General features: G+C 38.4%; 1 protein-coding gene and 1 pseudogene across 1 annotated transcript; one reads left to right on the forward strand and one right to left on the reverse strand.

Annotated features, from left to right (window-relative positions):
- Positions 1-623: 623 nt before the first annotated feature.
- Positions 624-5,500, reverse strand: LOC146695963 (uncharacterized; annotated as a pseudogene).
- A 21-nt stretch (positions 5,501-5,521) lies between these two features.
- On the forward strand, positions 5,522-19,748 carry LOC146695964 (uncharacterized). Its single transcript, XM_085476677.1, has 4 exons — positions 5,522-6,109; positions 7,095-7,193; positions 7,328-8,230; positions 19,608-19,748. Exons 1-4 carry the CDS (start codon positions 5,729-5,731, stop codon positions 19,746-19,748), a joined length of 1,524 nt encoding a protein of 507 aa, XP_085332803.1. The 5' UTR covers positions 5,522-5,728.
- The last annotated feature ends 477 nt before the right edge of the window (positions 19,749-20,225 follow it).

The following is a 20,225-nucleotide window of genomic DNA, read 5'->3' on the forward strand; positions in this document are numbered from 1 at the left end:
AGTCCTAGATCCTGCAGTTTCCTGTCCAGCTTCGAGGGAACGATGGTATTGAATGCTGAGCTGTAATCTACAAACAGCATTCTCACATACGTGTCTCTCTTCTCCAGGTGTGACAGGGCACACTGCAAAAATGGCTAGTCTATATTTAGGAAATAAATACTACATTTGATACAAAAAGCACTGAAAACAAGTGAAATTATCTGTCCATGCAGCAAGTTTATTTTACTTAATAAGAAATCTTGAAATAAGATTTTTTAATCCAGAAATAAAAGAACACATTTGAGAATTGAAGAGGGTTAAAATAAGCTTTAAAAGCTCAATTTAAGATAAAATTACTTGATATCAAGTCCCAAAAGTAAGTTAAATATGCTAAATTACAGTCTTTTTTTATGTTTTGAATTCTTACTTGCAGCAAATGAATGCACTGCAACGAGAAAAATAGTTCTAATACTATGAAAAACTACTCAATATTAGTGAAGTATGATTAATTTGTTTCTTGATTCAGGTTGGCTTATCTTAAAATAGAGCCAAATCGATATTAAATCCAGGCAAAAAAACCTTAAAACAGACCTTTTTCCTAGAATACTCCTTGGCTTCTACTGAAATCACAACCAGGACAAGAGTGATATATGTCAACATTTATTTCTCTCATGAGAACAAAATCCTTTTTTTAAACAATATAGGGCTGCTGCACAATCCCTAAAAGTCTAAATCAACCCTTTAAAAGGCCTAAACAGAGAAAAGAAATTACATTTTTGGCCTTAAACTTTTGTGACAGTCACATAGTCTCACAATGTTGTAAATAATGGCATTACTGACTTAAAACTTTACATGCCTCAGGTAAAGTGTCACTAAGAAAAAACAACAACTTTCATTTGTAAAGCATTATAAGTAAAGCCGTTTCTCAGGACATTGCTAGGCAAATTAGGAACAAAGTTGTACAAACGTACTACAAAACTAAACAAACTGCAAATGACCTGATAAAATCCTGCTTGGTATTCACCTATTTTTCAAAGAACGACTTCCACTCAGCTATTGCTTTCTTATATGCACTAGTGGCATCTTGATCATGGATGGCATCAGTGATTACCTCAGTTTGTATGACAGAGAGGACCGTTGCAACACATTTTGGGTATGTTAAGTGCAAGGTGTAGTAATATGCCATCAACACCAACATTCCTTCCCAGAAATCCTCCAAGGGGAGAGTGGTCACTGGTATGTTTCCTACAGCAACAATGCTGGTTGTTCCATCAAAAAGCAGCACTGGGGAAAAGAGAGGCCGCTTCTCCAGGTATAGCATTGCATCTTCACCCGGCTAGAAAAGCACAAAAAAAGGACAAATTCTTCAAGATTTTAAATGAAAGGGTTGCTGTGCATCCAAACAGCTTAAGACACAAAAAGCAATATCAACAGTTTAGAATGCTCCAACTGATTTACTGTTGGAATAGAAGAAATAAATATAAAATATCATGAATATGAAATTTTGGAAATGTACACAGCAAAATCTCCAGTGTTAAATTAACACTAGAGAGTGTCTATATGGGTCCACACCTCTGAGTGTTAAATACAACACTGTTGAGTGTTAAATTAACACTTTGACAGTGTTATATGTTTAAAAGTAACCTAGTCAGTTTTGAAGATTAACAATGGCTAACACTGAGCAGTGCTGATTTTCTAACACTGGAATATTTCTAACATTTTGAGTTATTTTCCTGTGTTAGAAAATCAGCACTGCTCAGTGTTAGCCTTTGTTAATCTTCAAAACTGACTAGGTTACTTTTAAACATATAACACTGTCAAAAGTGTTAATTTAACACTGGAGATTTTGCTGTGTATTAATTCTGAGCATGAATTTTCTCTAGTTTGCAGCATTTTTATCATGTCTATTTGTGCTTTTTTTCTCATTTGTTTTTTAAAACTATTTCTTTTAACTTTGTTACATATTCTAGTTTTTGAAGGCCTTTTTAAATATATCATTTCACTGCTTCTACTTGTATCCTAACTGCAATGTGCTTTTGCTCTGTGCTGCCTCTCTGGAGTAGGTTTTGAATAACAATTAAGAAATCCTGACTAAGGAGTAATTTAATCCCTGCTGAATTGAACTTCAATCCACTCTTATTAAGCAGGAAAAGCAAAATAATAATATTAATAATAACAATACAAGTAAATAGAGTACAAGTTACAGTGGCTGGTATTGCAGCTGTTCGCACCTTGAGGATATGAAGGAGAGCCTCACTGGCACTTCCCAGCCGCTTTGGTGGTGTAGTTTTTGAAGGAAAAAGAGATGGAAGTGCATTGAAGAGAGTGACAGTAAAATCCACTGTGAACGGAGAAAAGTATCTCAACAAAGCAATCCGAACATATCTGATGTATGGATTTAATGTATGCAAAGGCCACTTACCTCCACGTACATCCAAGGGGAGAGGAGGTTTCAGGACCTTCTTCCAAATGCCATAGAACTGCACCTTCGAACAAAACTCTGCCCATCGACCCTTCATTTGATCTTTGTATTTGCAGTTGGAGCCACCAATGATGCGACGCAGTTCATCCATCGCCTATGACAAAGTTGTGCTCAGTTAGTCAAGAACTAACTAAACCTATCCAGAGAAAGCAAAGAAATTTAACTGAAGGTAGTTGAACTTACATTTCGTATGTCTTTGAAGCACGGGTATGCTTCAAGTATTTTTCTAGGCCTGTCTTCTTCCCTTGTAACATCTGCGTCAATAAAAGCTCATCTGGCCTCAAACTCCAGGTCCAAAATTTGAGCAACGTCACTTTGGTTGGGTTTTGCATTGGGTTTCCTGTACATGTTGCTCAAGGTTTTGTAATGTCTTGCCTGCATCTTCAGGCTGTCATGGTCTGCTAGGGAAAGCAAAGAGCAATTGTAAGACATGGTGTAACTAGACTTCACAAAATTCAGATTTTTCTAATCAGTCATTTCTAGTAAGGTTGCATGGTTGTTTTTAAGTATAATATTTATGAGAATTAATGTTTAGGTTAAATATGTTTGAGTAATGAACTGACCCTATATGTCCTGATCATTTCCCTTTGTGTCCTTTTCTTATAATGATCATGGATTTATGTTAATTGTTAGTTTGAACAGAATCAAATATTAAAACGAAAGTTTAAGATGCCCGTGAATAAAACTGTGGTGAAAATAAGGTAAAGGTTGTTTACTGTGTATATCGTTCACATCAGTGTGAACAGTGATTATGAGCTGATGGATAAAAATATTTTAGGTAATTTGATCTATGACAGAAACACTGTGATAAGGCATGATAGATGTGACCAGCATGAGGATTTACATGTGTAAATAATCAGCACTGAGTAACACCCATTACAACACAAAGTGTTAAAATACTTACTATGGCTAACTGGCAAACTGGAATGAGGGATCTATCATATGTTGATTTTACACACCAACTCGAGTTAATGCCAAACCACTATGATTTATGGAATAAACACTTAGAACGGGGTTCATTGCTTCAACCATAATTTGGAAAGAGCTGTAATAGGAACAGTCAGACTGAGAGGTAGATAAGGGTGATGGTGGACTTACCAACAACATCATCTGGAGGTGCAGTTGAAGGACCTATATCAGGCCTGGGTGCAGAGCATGAGGCTGACTTGAATAATAGTGGTAAAGCCAGCGTAGTATTGTTTGACGTAGTTGGTACAGTGGAGGGTAGCGGCAATTGGGATTCTTTCTCTGAGGAAAAAACAGAAGATGAACAGAATGGGTGGTCTCTTTGAAGTTTTAGATGTCCAAAAGTCATTAGTACAGCAGACCAAAGTACACACCTGCATTTGAGTTATCCTCGCTGAGGTCATCATTGCTCTCAAGAAGTATGGTATAGTCACTTGAACCACTTGCTTCACCACTTAGGTCACCTTCAGTCCCATTGTCTGTGTCATCTGAGCTGAAAAGAGTCTTCCTGGGCCTGCCTCGTTGTGGCATGGAGCCCTGCCTCTTCCTTGGAGACTTCATATTTTGGAGTCGTTTGTACAGTTTGGTGTAGATGGTCAGCTGTGGTAAAATAATATATTTTTGTACATCCTTTTATTATCTCACTCAATTTTAGATATTGTAGTGGGTAAAGAATGACTTACGTATGGCATGTGTGTGTCAGCATCACGTAACATGGGGTAATAGTCGACAATCTTCTGTGACATTGCTCTCATTTCGAGTTTGGAGGGGTATGTTACTTCTTTCCCCATGGGACTAGCACGGAGGATTGCAACCATGCTGGTGACTGTGTTCCTTACAAGTCTGCAACAGAGCTCCTTCGACATCCTACAGTCCTTTTCCTTTCCACTGTGGAGCAATGCAAAGTACTGACTGCGCACCATGTCCAACTCTGAATCTGTATACACCACATACTCTGGTGGGTCTGGCATTTTCATTTTTTTGTCCGCAGTGTAGGAAATGGGAGTGGAAGTTTGAGGCTGACATTGTGACACATCAAAGCCTAAGGGGTTACTCTCGCTTCGATGGAAAGTGTTGGCATCTTGGTCAGTACTCTTAAACTATAACAGTTGTGGGATATAAACAAAAATACACAATTAGGCAAATTAATGCTAGACAATATGGACAGTAATCATCTTCTTAGTGGTATAATGTGCATTTACCTTTTGGCTGATAAAATCCCAAATCTTCTTTCTACGGAAGAAATTTTCATGGCCCGGAAAAAGATCCTTTAGGTCATCCCGGGTAAAGCTTCTCAAAGTTTCCTCATCAATATTCGCAGCTGTAAAAGAGAAAAACAACTTCAAAAGTGATATTTATTTCTCTTTTCCTGGGCGTGGCTTATAACATATTGAGGTCATTTTTTGTCAGTAAATGTATTTTAGCAATAAGTAATATTAACAGGATAAAATGTCAAACTTAAAACAGTTTATCAAATATTTGGGAATGCAATAAAACTATTTTTGGGTGTCTTCAAGAATGATGTTCCAAGTCTATTTAGGCAAAGACAGCTCAAGGCTATAATGTGGATAAAGTTCAGAGTAGAGTACAATCCTAGCTCCAAGTTTCAGAAATGATGCTAACAGATGCTAAGGCTGCTTAGCTAACGTACCAAAATAACTGAAAAATAAGACTTACCCTGCAACACAGACAGTATGGCATCATCAAACTTGTCCATGCCGTGACAGCAGTTCTCTAGTTTGTTCCAAAGCCTCCACTCACAGTACCTGGAAATATCCTACAGCTTAAATAAGATCATTTAGCTAAAGTTAACACATTAGCTAGATTGCTAACTAGCAGCAGCCCTCACAAAACACGACTTTATCTTAATAACACCATTGTACCATAGTATTTTTCAAATCAACTTAATGTTACCAACCTTAAATTACTGTTCACTTTGTTTAGATAAATAATTTTGATCTTCCTAACGGTCCTGATGGTTAACAAAGCAGGGGAAAAGAGTTTGTCCCGCGTGAAAGTAACATCACGACAGGAACTGAGAATGCGCATGCAGAAAATTATTTATATTTAAATTTTTTTAAGTAAAAAAAAAAGAAAATAAAAATATAAATTCAGTCTTAAACACCTATTGCCTAAAAATAAATATAACTGATGTAATTTAAACCTGAAAAATTGGATAATTAAGGATACATATATTTTTAAAATCGCCTACCTTTCCCATGGTCCCACACTCTCATCTGTGGCCTTCAGTGGAGAGCGGTAAAGTAAAGCTGCATTGCTACAGCGCGAAAACAGTTCACCATGGCGCTCTGGAGATGTATGATCTGTTTTATCTTTGTTTCTTTAACTCTGAAGGTGCTCCTTAGCCACATAAATGCAGCTCATGGTCGAAGGCAGGATTTTTGGGTTTACTGTGGAATAGATGGCTGTGAACAAGATTTCAGAGTTTTTAACTCATTCTTTCGCCACATTAAACGGACGCACCCTCTGTATTTGACGAATGGAAGCCCACCAAGAGGATGGAGGATCCCCCCAACATCCCACTCTTTAGGATCGGAAAATTTTGGTGTTTCAGTCTTTGCCAACTGTAGTACTGCAACAACAACCAGCACCGTGGAAATATCAACTGGTGGATCTTTGCCTGAAGTGCAGGAGCCTCAGGTTGTTGACAGCCCGATCACGGTAAGTGTTAAACTAAATAAAATGTAGTGTGGCTTCTGATGACAAATTTAGCTATGTCTAACTCCTCGTATTTGGTCCTATATTACTTTTAATCCTTTTCTCCATTTTTAATCAAGAGAAATTTAACGAGATCTCGCGATATTATATCGCTAGATATTGTTCTTCAAACTGTTACAAGCGATTTCCACTATGGTTGGATTTTAAATCACAATTTCATCCTGCAGGATGAAATAAAAAATAAATAAACAGAATAGCAGTTCAGTGTAGATAGTACAGGCTATGCTGCAGCCGGAGAAGGCACACACTCTGCGGCTGGCATGTCTCCTGGTGAAGTTTGCATCAAAGACACTCTCAGCGCGCTTAAATCGTTCAATGTGGCAGCAATTTGGGTATCTCGTAGGAATTATAAGTGGTGAATACGGTTTCAGATAAGACACAGAGTATTTGGAAGCACTGTAAAAAAATCTGTTGGCCAGAAATACTGCCAAAACATGGATAAGAATGATTTTCTTGAAAATTAAATTAATTAATAAATGCATACAATAAAATATATCCATATACTAATACTAACATAAATTCTAAGTGCAAATCTAAATTACGTGATTTAAAAATACATAAATAATTTAATAAATACAACAAACATGTAAAGAAACTAATATCTAAGTGCGAACAAAAATTCATTATTTAAAAAGATAAAATCTCATTCTCATGAATCCAATCCCTAGCCTCATCAAAACAATGGACAACCCCTTTTTTATTGTTTCTTTGTCTTTGATTTCTTTTCCATTTCTTTTTTCTTTATTCCAAAGAATGAATATTATATTATCTTATATTATATTGAATATTCACAACTGTAACACTAGTCACTGTCATGCACTTTGTTTTTTAGTGGACCAATCATTAGGTGTAACTGATTATACCTGTTATGTAAGAATTTCTATAATTGGCCAGGAGTTTGGAGTAACTTTGTTTTTCTGCTCTAAAGGAAGAAGCTGTTGCTACAACATCCTTTACCAGACATGATATTACCAGATCTGCTGCAGCTTTTGCTATCAGTGTTCAAGAACAGTGCCACTTATCACAGGTATGTTATAGTCTTAATGGATCAATACATTACATAAGGCAATCAATGTCTTACTTGTTCATAATGGAATTCAGAATTATTATTTTTTTATATAAATGCAGAATAAGTTACTTTTGTTTCAAATGTTTTCACAGAGAACGGTCAAACATATCATCTCAGGAGTGCAACAGTATCAGGCTGTTCTTTTGGATACGCTCAAGGAAAGAATGAAGACAGTGTTTGAAGATAATGCCGAGGGAACCACTCAGCTTCAAGATGAGGCTTTGGCTACATTTGATAAATTCATGGATCCTTTCTCCACCATTGCATATGGACAGAGTAGAGCCATAGGGGAAATGTTCTGTCCAGTCAATGCAGAGGAAGTACTAGTATCCCAGAAGATATGTTGGGTAAAGCAAGGTCTTTCAAGGGTCATGTCCATAAGGAACAAAGGTTTTTACTATGTACCATTAATTGAAAGTCTAAAGCAGTTAATGACTAATGAGAGAATCTTTACCATGTTGAACACTGCACCACAAAGAAGCAGAGAGGGATTCTTCTATGATTTTAGAGACGGGTCCCTCTTTACATCTCACCCCTTGTTTTCTCAGAGGCCAAATGCATTGCAATTAATACTGTACACAGATGAAATTGAAATATGTAACCCCTTAGGGTCCCATGCTTCTGCAAACAAATTGGTCATGTTTTATTATACTTTAGGAAATATTGATCCAAAATTTAGGTCAAAGTTAGCTGCAATACGACTTCTTGCTATTGCTAAAGCAAGTGACATTTCTCAGTGGGGTATTGATGTTGTACTGAAAAGAATACTTCAAGATCTATCACTGCTTTACAATGGTGTAAGGATTGAAATGTCAAATGGTGAAATTGAATTGTTTGGTGCTGTTATAGCCATTTGCGGAGACACGCTAGCCCAGCATGAGATTGCTGGCTTTAAAGAAGGGATTGGTTTTGCTTATAGCAAATGTAGACACTGTGAATGCAACTTTGATGATATGCAAAGTGTTTTTGAGGAGAAGAAGTTTGCATCAATGGAAGTTAAATTTGTATTAAAACACCTAATTCTCTCAGGACAATTGGAATTAGACAAGTTTAATTCAGACATTCAAAATTTTCCTTACTCACCTCTTGAAATACGGGATAAACCATGTCCTATTACCTTTGGCACTTTAGTGGCTAACGACAACAAATTGAAACAGTCTTGTGGACAGATGCTAATTCTTTTAAAAATATTACTTTTTCTTTTGTATGGTGTGGAGAGTGAGTATGTTGTATTTATTAGAAAGTTAATTATGATAGTTCAAATAGTTCTTGCTCCCATTATTTCTTTACAAACTGTATTGCAACTGAGAAGTATGATTGAAGAACACCTGTATCAGTTCAAGCAACTTTTTCCCGAAGCCAATATAATACCTAAGCAACATTATATGTTGCATCTTCCCAGTCAAATCTTATCCCTTGGACCTTTAATAAGGAGTATGTGCATGCGCTTTGAGGCAAAGCACTCCTATTTTAAACAGTGGGCTTCTAAGTTAAATTTTAAAAATGTTTGTAAATCCCTTGCAAACCACAATCAATTTCTTGAGTGTTGTCAAAATGAAATAGGCACTGAACATCCTATTTTTGCAAAAGAAAAGGAATTCGGGCCAGTATCAGCTGTTAAAAATAATGAATATGTTAGGAAAAAAATTAAAGAATTTTTTGGAATAGATGTCATGCAGTCTGTTGTCTCAGTGAAATGGTATGTTCTAAATGGCAATAAATACATTGCTGGGAAGTCCATGATTATTGCAGATGTGGATGGCACTTTCCCTGTGTTTGGACTGATAAAGGATATCTTTTTGATTGACTCATCTTTTATTGCTTTTGAGTACCAACGCTATGAAACTTTGAATTTAAATGAAGACTTATTGGCATATGAAGTAACTGTGCCCATTGTTGCTCAAGCTACAGAATTAGCCCATGAGCTCATTGATTATACTTCATACTTTTCTATTAGTTTTAGGGACAGTGTGTTTGTGCCAATCAAATACAGTCTTTCTGATATTATTTCCCATAGAAATCACCCTTAAGATTAGGGTTGCACCAAGTATTGGCTTAGTGTAGTTTGTGATGATATCAGTTGACAGTCATTAAATGTTCGCTAAACCAATGTCAATGTTGTACCACATAATGCTGGCATGCTGGGACAAACAGCTGTCTTTGAAATGTGATTTGTATCATAAATTGTGGTTAATTTTTTTCCCTTATATGTACAACTTTGAAGTCAGACATGATTTTGAATAAATCATATTTTCAACAGGTGCCTTTTGTGAATTTCCTAAATCAAGCAAATTGAGTTTGTCACTCTATCTTGAAACAAGTGATATTTTGAGAGACATCTGGTGAGAGACCTAATGTAGGCTATTTTAAGAGTTATTCTTCCCATTTCTGGATTTCTGTACTAATATAGACACAATTATATGGTTATTCTCAATTTAAGTTTATTATCTAAAATCCAGACTTAGAAACAAGTAAATCTTTTTTTAAAACAAGACAAATAATCTGGCCTGTCTAAAAATAGGATTTTAAATCATGGCAAGCACCAGATAATTTGCAGTGCAGTATGTAGTGTCAGGGCTATGGCATCATCAGTGGACCTGTTGTGGCGGTATGCGAACTGTAGAGGGTCCAGTGAGTCGGGTAGTGCAGAGCAGATGAAGTCCCTGACCAGCTTCTCGAAGCATTTGCTTACGATGGGGGTCAGGGCTACAGGTCGCCAGTCGTTCAATGAGGAGATGGTGGAGGATTTGGGTACAGGGACGATGGTGGCCATTTTGAAGCAGGCTGGGACTACAGACAGAGAGAGGGAAAGGTTGAAGATGTGCGTGAACACTCCAGCCAGCTGAGCCGCGCATGACCTGAGGACGCGGCCGGGAATCCCGTCCGGACCAGTAGCTTTGCGTGCGTTCACCTTCCTGAAGCACTTCCGCACATCCTCCTCAGACACAGTGTGCGCACTGACGTCATCCGCGGTGCGCACACTGTCCGGTCTCATGGTGTTCGCTGTGTCGAATCTAGCGTAGAATACGTTTAGATCCTCACACAGAGAGGCCGTGGTCTGCGGTGTGCTGGTTTTCCCTCTAAAGTCTGCGATCGTGTTTAGTCCAATTTGAATCTACCTCCAGTGCCCGGGGACTTGCTTCCTCTCCGTCTGTCCTCCTGCACACACAATACATGTACGTATCTTCTCTTCATCATTTCAGTCAGCTCTCTTCCTTTCATAGCCCCTATATTTAGTCCTTACTCTCCACTTTTCTTTCTCTCTTGCTGTTTCCTAACATGCCTTCCCTCTTTCCTTTCCTTTCCCTTTGGAATCAGCCAACAGTAGCACAGTTTCCACTAGCACCCTATTGGCCAACAGCACCAGAAACTGGGCATTGGTCGATCTGGTATAGAAATCTCATTCTTTATGATACACATCCTTGATTTGGCCAAAATTCTATTCTATGTCCTCCCCATTTATTCGGGTGTGGGACCAGCTCTAGGAGCCCATTGACATATGAATGATTATCTGCCTTGATCCCAATTTAATATGAACTAGCCTACAGTAAAGCTACAGTGAATGTACTTTTATTGATCAGTGTAATTTTTTCTCTAAATAAAATCAATGCCATTTAAACCAGATGATGTCCTTCCCTTGGAGTAGGATACAAGTCCCCTGTATGAAAAGAGAATGTAAAATACTTCATTAGTGTATTGAGGAATAACTCTTTTTCATTAACTTAAAGGTCTAATTATGCCATTGAATAGCTGTGGGTTACCCTGCTTTGCCAAGCAGATGAACGCTATATAACAAATTAATTAGTCACGGTCTAAGTATCTCCTGTTGTATAAAAAATGCTATTGAAGAGGACCAAGAGTACATTTCTAAGTGTCCTTTACGTGGCTGCGTTGTGTTGTTATTGATCTTATAGGTAACTTTTGCTTTAAAAAAAGTCTCCTGTGTATCAACCTTGTAAAAATATAGCAGGTTCCAGTCGGGCAGGTGCTCAAAGTGTCATCTATAAATTCCAGCTTCACACACACAGCCTGGCACTCCCTTTTTACACTTAAAGTGGACTCCACTTCTGCATAAATACTTCAAATAGTCAATAAGGGCAGTCGGTGTGAGCAGCAACACGCAATAAAATGGAAGAAGAGGTGGTGCTGCATTCTGACACGGGATTGGGCCTTCAAACCAGCCTCTTATATACTGCTTATTCAACTTATTTACACAGATCAATAGCAGTTTGTTTTCGGGAATTCAAGCGTCCCTGTTGTAACCGAGCTTGATCTCCGTTTTGCTGTACAACACGGTCAATACCACGGCTGGCTAATGAACACAGTCTGCAGGAACAAAACGCTGGAAACCAAGGGTGATGGTTGTGGTGGACACAAACTCACACATTTCTCTCCACTCATCGCTCTCAATCAAGCGTGTTTTATTCCAATGAAAGGAGAAGCAAAATGCCTACTCTTGTTGTTCCTGTCGGCGTGCACCTGCAGTGAGCCTATCGATCTACCGGCACCCTTAGGGCCTAATTTAACTCTCAAGGATTCTGCTATGAAAGGAAGAAAATAAAACATCACTGGTTGAACATCAGGTAGTCGCAGGAAAAAGGAGGAGAAACTGGGTCTGCTTTGGATTGGAGATCAGCTCTAAGTCATGTGTGCTGTTTGTCTGAAGATCAATGGAACAACACTTATAATGAATATAGTCTAATTATTGCACTACAGAGCTCACGATGTGTCTGAATAGCTGCTATTACTGAGCTTATATCAAATGGGATAAGGAATGTTTTTAATTGCATACCTGTAGCCCTGACTAAACGGCATTTTACAAATGTGAGAATCATCACTTTAGTATATTGTTAGATTTTTTAAATAAAATGGCCAGGCAAGTTGTCCTTAAGGACCTCTGTCCCTTTTGATGCTATTTTATATATTTCCTGTCTGTAAACTAAACACTTAACGTGGACCCAAGAACGTTGATATCAAAGTTATTTTACAATGTGGGCCACACAGCCACACTGAAAAAATGGAGTCGACATCAAGCGATGATGAGCTTGTCTTGATATTTTTAAACAAGAAAAGGAAGACACTGAGACTCTGAGTTTATCCAATTCTCCAGCAGAGGGGACAATTACAGCTGTATCACATATTTCAGAATGTAAGTGGGGCAGTTTGAGCTCTTGGTGATACAGTTGGGACCTTTGATGAGGAGAGAAATAGTTTCAGAGAGCCATTTGACCTGGAGCAGTGTGTAGCTGTGTGTCTTTGGTAAAATAGCATCATTTTACTATTTACATATCATTGTATAATCATTACGGTGCACATTTTAAGCTATGAGCACATTTTTTGTCAGATCCGTTTAATCGCATGTGAAAAAAATCTGAAAAATCGAGCTCGATCCAACAAAATAAAAGCATGAAATTCATCCTGTTACACGGTTGGTGTGAATGGCTGCTCTAAGTATATGTGAGTCTGAAAAAAACATTTTAATTCTCTGTCATTTAGTTGTGTATTGCTAAATTACTTTGGTGCACGATGAATGGGTATCGGGAGGTCTTTATCAGTACAAAAACCTATAAAAAGTCAGAAAATGCAGTTAAAAGTCCAAGATTTATGCCCTCCTTCAAATTTTCCAAAGCCATCCAGTGAGGCAGATTGGAGTCTTTGCTGAGCTGAAACTGGCCCTTGGGCCTTATGTTTGACACCCATGTTATAGAAGAATACTAGGATAATAAGAATAACTACTATAAATAAGGAATATAGAGATCATGGGGCCTTTATTATAAAACGTTTCCATTTCTTGTTTGTTTGTCTGTGTACAGATCACTGGTGACTTGGTGGATGTTAGTGTGCCAACCGCTTCGGATTTTATCGTGCGTGTGCTTAGGTCATTAAGAAATCATGACCGTTTGAGCTGTTATAACATTTTCCAACAATATTCCTTTAAGTAGCCCTCTGCTGGAAGAAGCTGTTAACTTGAGTGGGACCAGCAGAGGTTAAACGACTGAAATGAGTGAAGTCTTTGTCCTTCTCCAGTAGGATACAGTAGGTACACAGCCTCACACCCGATCGATCCAGAAGTCACCAGTGTTAACTTCATTGATACTGTAACCAGGTTTTAACCTTCACCCTCCTCCATCTCTCTGCCATTTCCTCTCTGTTGGCTTCCCTCTTTTCACTTGCCCTCTACCTCCCTTGGTCTCTTCTCTCTCTTTCCTCCCTTAGTCTGCAACCTCCTCACCCAGGGTAATTGTTCTGTGGGCTCAACGGCACCGGCTGAACGACACTGCGATTTCCTCTCACCGCCTCTCATAGTCCGGGCTAAGTGACACCAATCTCGGCGAGGGCGCGACACCATTTTGTGTAACTGGCCCTCGTGATGGAGATGGCATAATTGTCCTAATTAGGAAGGGGAGCGCGGATCGGGGCGGCCGCAGCTCTGACCCACCCCGGCCTGAGTCCATATGGTGGGAGGCTGATAATGAGCCAGTTAATGTGCTGTGTCCATCAGTAAGAGATACTCAGTATGGACGCGGTGGCAGAGAGATGGAGGAGGTTTGACTCTCTTTGCCCTCCTTTCGATTCCCTCTCTCAGTCACACATAAATTTCCATTTTGGCTACAATCTGAAACCAAATTCACCGATGTATGTTTATGTGCTTAATTACCTACAGTAGCCATACCTGTCGGGACATTAGTGGGCGTTACATTTTGTCGGTAATTATGGACATCCTTTCCCTGCATCATAAATGACATTTTCAAACTGTTTCATTTTATGAGTCATTTGTTTCTGGCCTTGACTCTCAGCTCCCGTCATGCAGCTGTGTCACTATTTCATGTTGCGACTTTGTTCCCTTTATGAATATGAGATGTATTCCTGGTTCAAATGAAAGTAATACAAATCTAATGGCCAGTAATGAGATGCTGTTTCGCTGTTATTGGGCGTGGGCTGTGTGTGTGTGTGTGTGCATTGTCAGTGCTGTGTATGATTTGATGCTAATAAAGCCATACTTTCTGCTCCAGGGAGCAAGCACTGACCAGGATTCAGATTAGGCCTTAATGGCTTCCAGGCCTGAGGCTAAATTGAAATGTAAAACTCCAAACCAAACATCATTTAGTTCTTACGTTTCTTGATGTGGCCCAGCAAGTGGAAATTGGAGACGTGTAGCTGTTTAAACTGTAATTTGCTTTCTTTAGTGCAAACATTGAAGTGCACTGAAGAGACTGCACCCAGTGAAACGAAGACGCACGTCTGGATTTGTGTTGTGATGCAATAACAGTTCATTTGCGCTAATCTGCGTCCACTCAGCAGCTTCTTCCCTATGAATTCAACTCCTTAAGCACTTATGGATTTTCTCCCTGGTGTGTGCTATCCAGAGAAAACTTATCAAGCAGCGGATTGAATGTGCTACAGAACATTTCAAATATAAGATTTTCAGCACTGACTGGGCTCAACTGACCACATACTGATGTTTTGATTTGTTTATCCATGTTAATATACAATATTATTCAACTGCTTGTTAAAACAAATATCTAATCAGCTGATCACATGGCAGCAACCCAATGCATTTGGCTGGCTAGCTTGCCAGCTAGCTTGCCAGCTAGTTAGATAGATAGATAGAGTATCAGAATGGGGAAGAAAGATGATTTAAGTGACTTTGAATGTGGTGTGGTTGTTGGCACCAGATGGGCTGGTTTGAGTGTTTCACAAACTGCAGCTCTTCTGGGATTTTCCACAGAACAATCACTAGAATTTGCAGAGAATGGTCTGAAAAAGAAAAATTATCCAGCGAGAGGTCAAAGTACAATGTCCCTTGAGCTGATAGAGAGGCAGCTGTAACTCAAATATCTTTAAAACCAAGGTATACAGCTGAGAATCTCTGAACAGAAAACACACCAATCGTGGAAGCAGACAGAATAAATTTGATAAAATGTTTTTTAACGACATATCAAAGGTTCTGTGCTCACCTATTGTAATTTGTATTTATTAAGTTTTTGTTTTGTTGTCCTAAATGCTAGAACAGGGACTGACGGGGACTAGAAAGAGAGAGATAATTCTCCTATGTTGTCTTTACTGGCTTCCCCTTAAATCTAGAATCAAGTTTAAAATGTAAAACTCTTTTTATAACATTCAAGGTCTTGAATAATCAGGGCTATCTTATTTTAAAGACCTCATAGTACCATATACCTGCAATAGAGCACTTTGTTCTCAGACTGCGGGCTTATTTGTGGGGCCTGAAAGCTGAGGCAGAGCCTTTAGCTTTCTGCCCCTCTTTTGTGGAACCAGCTCCCAGTTTGGTTTTGGGAAACAGACAGGATCTCTTCTTACCTGGACATACCTTGAACCTTATTGACTGGATATGTTTTAAAGTCATGCCTTGACCGTGCCCGCTGTCTCACTACTCATACTTCTGTGCTTTACTTCATCATAATGCTTCTTGTACCCTCTGTCTTGAATGGGAGTAAAAAGTTTGCATGAAAAGAAAATCACAGTGACATCTCTGCAGAGTGTTATACTACAGTTAAAAGACCTAGACCTGGGCATTGTGTTGCTCTGCTTGAATGCAGACATAGCTTCAACACAGACTGAATATTTTCTTGTTAGGACAGACAGTCACTGCAGTTTCTTTTGAATTTCTAAATATAAGACCACAGCTTTCAAAGGTACGTCAGGGCAAATCTTTTTAATTATATTTGAATCTAAGAAGACATCATGCTTTACAAAGGGCATGACTATATTATTAGATAGACACTGCTTTTAAAATCAAATTCCACACTATCAGTGTAGTAGTTGTTGTAATACAGCAGTCGTAAATATTCAGTTTTATGTGGTTAAAATATAAGTCTGATTTTGGGGCCTGCTACTGTCTAGTAATTTAGCAGTCTTAATGTTCTATGGGTTCGTTTTTTAATGCTTTCTAATAAACCCCATACTACATCACAATTTGTTTCATACATTGGTATAGGTCTTCAAGCAGCTTATTAACATTATCCTTCAATGGTCCTCAGAGATTTTAAGAGTGATGAATCAAGCAGTGAACAACACCCAGCAATGCTAATTTTGTCTTTCAGTAATTTTAACAATATGTCATCTTTCATGTTGTAATTGCTCCTATGGGGGTCTTAAAGGATGATTCAGAAATGATTTAGCACAAAGCAGAATGTAAACAGACTTCAACTTTTAACCCAGTAACAAAATATAGTGTATGTGTTATAACCTGGTGAGTAACACATGCACATGCGAGCAGATAATATGCCTTTACATTTTAATTACACTGTCCAGATTAAGTAAAGACATATAAACTCTGCTGCTGTTGAAATTTTCTTTCAATGATAATTTCAAATGCAAATACGCATTTGCATTTGAAATTACAAATGCAAATGCTAATAAATGTTAATAATGGCAAGCTAACACGATCACAGCATCAAACCCTTTGTTTACATGCTGTAATTACTACAGTGGCCATCAATGTCATTGCTAATGACACTAAACACACAGAGAAATGGTTTTACTTGTGGTTATTGAAAAAACTTTCTTTTACATGGAGCTGGATGAAGCCTGTGGGCCGGTGTTCATAGTGCAGCTTAAAGTTAACACTAAAGGCTGAAAAGTGTGATTTCTCATTTGGGGCAGTAAAAAGGATTACTCAGAAATAAGTCACATAGTGATTTGTTTTGTGGGTTCCAGAAGTGCGTTTGTGTGTGTGTGTGTATTGTTATCAGCTGACCTGTGATGCTATTCCTATACTCACTGCTCTCTGTGGATTTAACCAGCTGAATCCAACACGATATAAACAGATGTTACACAAGGACGTTTCCAACCCCTAGACACTATAAAGCTAGTATAAAAGGTTGAACTCAGAGATAAAATCAAATCGGCATCATCACCTTAAGTATAAATTGATGCCTGTTACCCTTGATGTAACCTAGGGACAGGGCTATGGGCGTAACCAGCAAAGCAATGAATTACTGTAAACTTGCAAACTAGCCTGTGCTGTACTGCCTGGTATATTCACGGGAGCTTTGAATAACATAAAGGGAACATGGGTATAATAGCTAATAACAATCAACTCCTGTTTGTTTTGTTAGATGTTTTACAAAAACAATCTGATCTAATACATCTAAAATAAATTAGCACATTAAATGTAAAATTAAAATTTTCACTTTATAAAAATTCCACTTGCTGAGTAATGCTTAACTTTGAAAATAATGGCATATTCCTCTCTTTCCCTGTCTTTCTTCCATCTTTCTCCATATATCACACATTAACATTGTTTTTTTTCCTCTCCTCGGGAAACATAGGAACTATTTCTTTACCTTACAGACACATTTTTGAAACAAACTGCTCAGTGGTTTGGAAAGTTGCATTTGAAATGATCTGTCGCTTAAAAATGGTTCCTTTTGGGTGCTGGTTTAGCTCAGTCGGCTGAGCAGGCGACACTATTCCACACGGTTGAAAGTGGCCGGCCCAGGTTCGAGTGTGGCCTTTGCTGCATGTCTTTACCTCCACTTTCCTTACAATCTTCACTGTTTCTATCCAGTAAAGCTTGTTAAAAGGCCAAAAAATATATTTTTGAAAAAAACGACCCAGCTACCAAGATGCTTAACATTACATCTGCACCATGAACACACACAGGGATGAGAACAAAAAAGCATGTGCTGAAGGTGTGGGTGTGGTGTCATTATTTTATTACTGAGAGGGTATCTCCATGGTGGCATTGGAAGCAAAGCTAGGCTATGGCACATGAAAAATTAACTCGTTCTATAGTAATATTCATTAATCTTGCTATTAGAATTTTAATATTCGTTTACTGCGATTACTCATTAAATGAAATTGCCAGGACACTGGATTTTTTTTGCCCACTATAATCTCCGGTTACAATACGACACTCTAAACATACTTGGTTACCAGAAACATTTATACATTACAAACCTTCGTCATGTACAAATATGTAAGTATTATCAGCAAAGTGAACACAATGTAACGCTGTTTACAAACTGTCAAATTTAAATAAAAGTAAAAAGCAAGGACTAGAACGTCTCTAAGTCATTACAGGTGATAATCTTAACCTTAAGACATTTTTCCTTCTCATATTAGCTCAGATGACTCAAATTAGCTCATTCTCTGAACTGGAGCTCTTTGTTTGTGTTTGTGATGTTGGTGTCTTTTGGGGTGTAACTAACATACAAATAATATGGCTTGTTGTGTGATATAGACTGTTCAAGAAATCTGAGAGAAATTCTAGTTTTCTAGTATTCTAGTAGTTACTAGTATGTTAGCACGGAGCACTACCATTGTGGCTATTCATAATGGCCTTCTAGCACCTTTTCACTGATTCTTTTTCTTTGGCATCTCTGTCATAGTTCTTCACCAGAGTACTCTTGCATCTACAGCTAGCTACAGCAGTAGAGCAAGCATAAATGGGGTTAGATTTTTAAAGTGGTGCAACATGGCTGGTAATTTCAAAAGCTCAACAAATACCACAAAAAACTCATTTTTTAAATAATAAGCTGAGTGATAATAACATTTTATTATTCAAAGGTTTTACATGACATTTTAGTCAGGTTAAAGTAGATAGTTTGCAGTGTTGTGGTGAAATTTACAGTAATGGACTGTGTTGGATTGATGCAAAATGAACTGTATGTGTGTGCAGAAAAGAAGCACCAGGCTCAGGGAAGGTTAGCCCTCTGCCATGTGGAAAAGATAAGACAGCAGGGCAAATATAGAAAAGAGAGCTGGGCATGAGTACACATGGAGTTTCCATGTTCTCCCTGTGCCTGTGTGGGTTCACGCTTGGTCACCTCACAGCCCAAAGGCGTACAGTTTGTAGAGTTGGGTTACGGCCACTTTATGCTCACTACTTACTCCTTGTCACATGGGTGCTTTGGCCGGTCATGCACCTCTTAGTATTTTTATCCTGTTGCGTCGCGCTCCTGCAGCTGGGTTGAAACACAACTGTACAGTTATGTTGTCATTTTAATGATATAGCAATACTGAAGCTCAAAGTCACAGATTATACAGAGGGAGCTGTTGAACGGTTCCAAAACAAACAGTCTAAAAAACACTTGGCAATGTCTTTGCTTCCAATATTGACTTCTTCTCTTCCTATATCAGTGCTGATGTGGCTTCATCAAAAAGAAATGTTTTAAGCTTAATCTTAATAGTAGAGACAGAGTATGACTATGTCTCCAAAGTGAGAGCTGGTTCCATAGTAGAGAGGCCGGATAGCCGCTATTATTGCCAGTGAGTGGCAATAAAAGGCATTGGATGTTAGTGTTGCAGTGTGCAGTTTTGTTTTTTTTTTTTTGTGGGGGGGAATGAAAGACATAAGGATAAAACTGGCACTTGTGCATCATTTTTAAAAAACAAAAACTTTTGCAGGTTTCTCTGCTGCACTGCTTCTGTGAACACCTGAAGCGGCTTCACACGCTCACCTCACACTCAGGAGAGTGGCTGCTGGCCTGCAAGCCATTCACACTAACAAGACTCACCTACTTTACCTCCACTAAGCGTCCGACATAAAGCTGCCGTTGAGACAAAAAAAAAGTAAAAATAAACAACAAAGGAGCACTGCTGGCAGAGAAGAACATATTGATTTATTCTCCATGCTAACTACACTTTGTAGATGCACAAACAAACAGCACTTTGCTTTTCTTTTCTTTTATCCCAAGTCCCACCCCTAAATCATTCTGACCCCAATAAACAATATACTTTTGAAAAAACAAAAGACTCTCTGATGTTGATCCCAAATTTTCCATCCAATTTGAGCAGATGTGTGTGCATGTATGTGCATGTGAGTAGACTACAGGGATGAAGAGTTTTGGCCTCACCGTTCTCTCACCTGGGGCTTCTAACTAGCTCTGAGAGTACGGTCATGCAGCTCGCAGGTACTGCAGGGCAATTACACAGCTATCATTTGCTCGAGACTACCTTTTGTCTTTGATGTTGTTCCTCAAACAATGCCTTCCTTCTCTTCATCCCCCCCACTGGTACTTGCAG

The sequence above is a fragment of the Copadichromis virginalis genome, linkage group LG13 (genome assembly GCF_057382275.1).
Source record: "Copadichromis virginalis isolate Kocher_CV1m ecotype Utaka linkage group LG13, C_Virginalis_male_GT1.1, whole genome shotgun sequence".
Taxonomy (NCBI): Eukaryota; Metazoa; Chordata; class Actinopteri; order Cichliformes; family Cichlidae; genus Copadichromis; species Copadichromis virginalis.

Bases quoted from the DNA above. Each gene is read 5' to 3' on its own strand.
- LOC146695964 (XM_085476677.1), top strand. From the start codon at position 5,729: ATGGCGCTCTGGAGATGTATGATCTGTTTTATCTTTGTTTCTTTAACT. The intron at 6,110-7,094 runs GTAAGTGTTAAA...TCTGCTCTAAAG, and splicing joins TTGTTGACAGCCCGATCACG to GAAGAAGCTGTTGCTACAAC. The intron at 8,231-19,607 runs GTTAAATTTGTA...AAACTTTTGCAG, and splicing joins AGAAGTTTGCATCAATGGAA to GTTTCTCTGCTGCACTGCTT.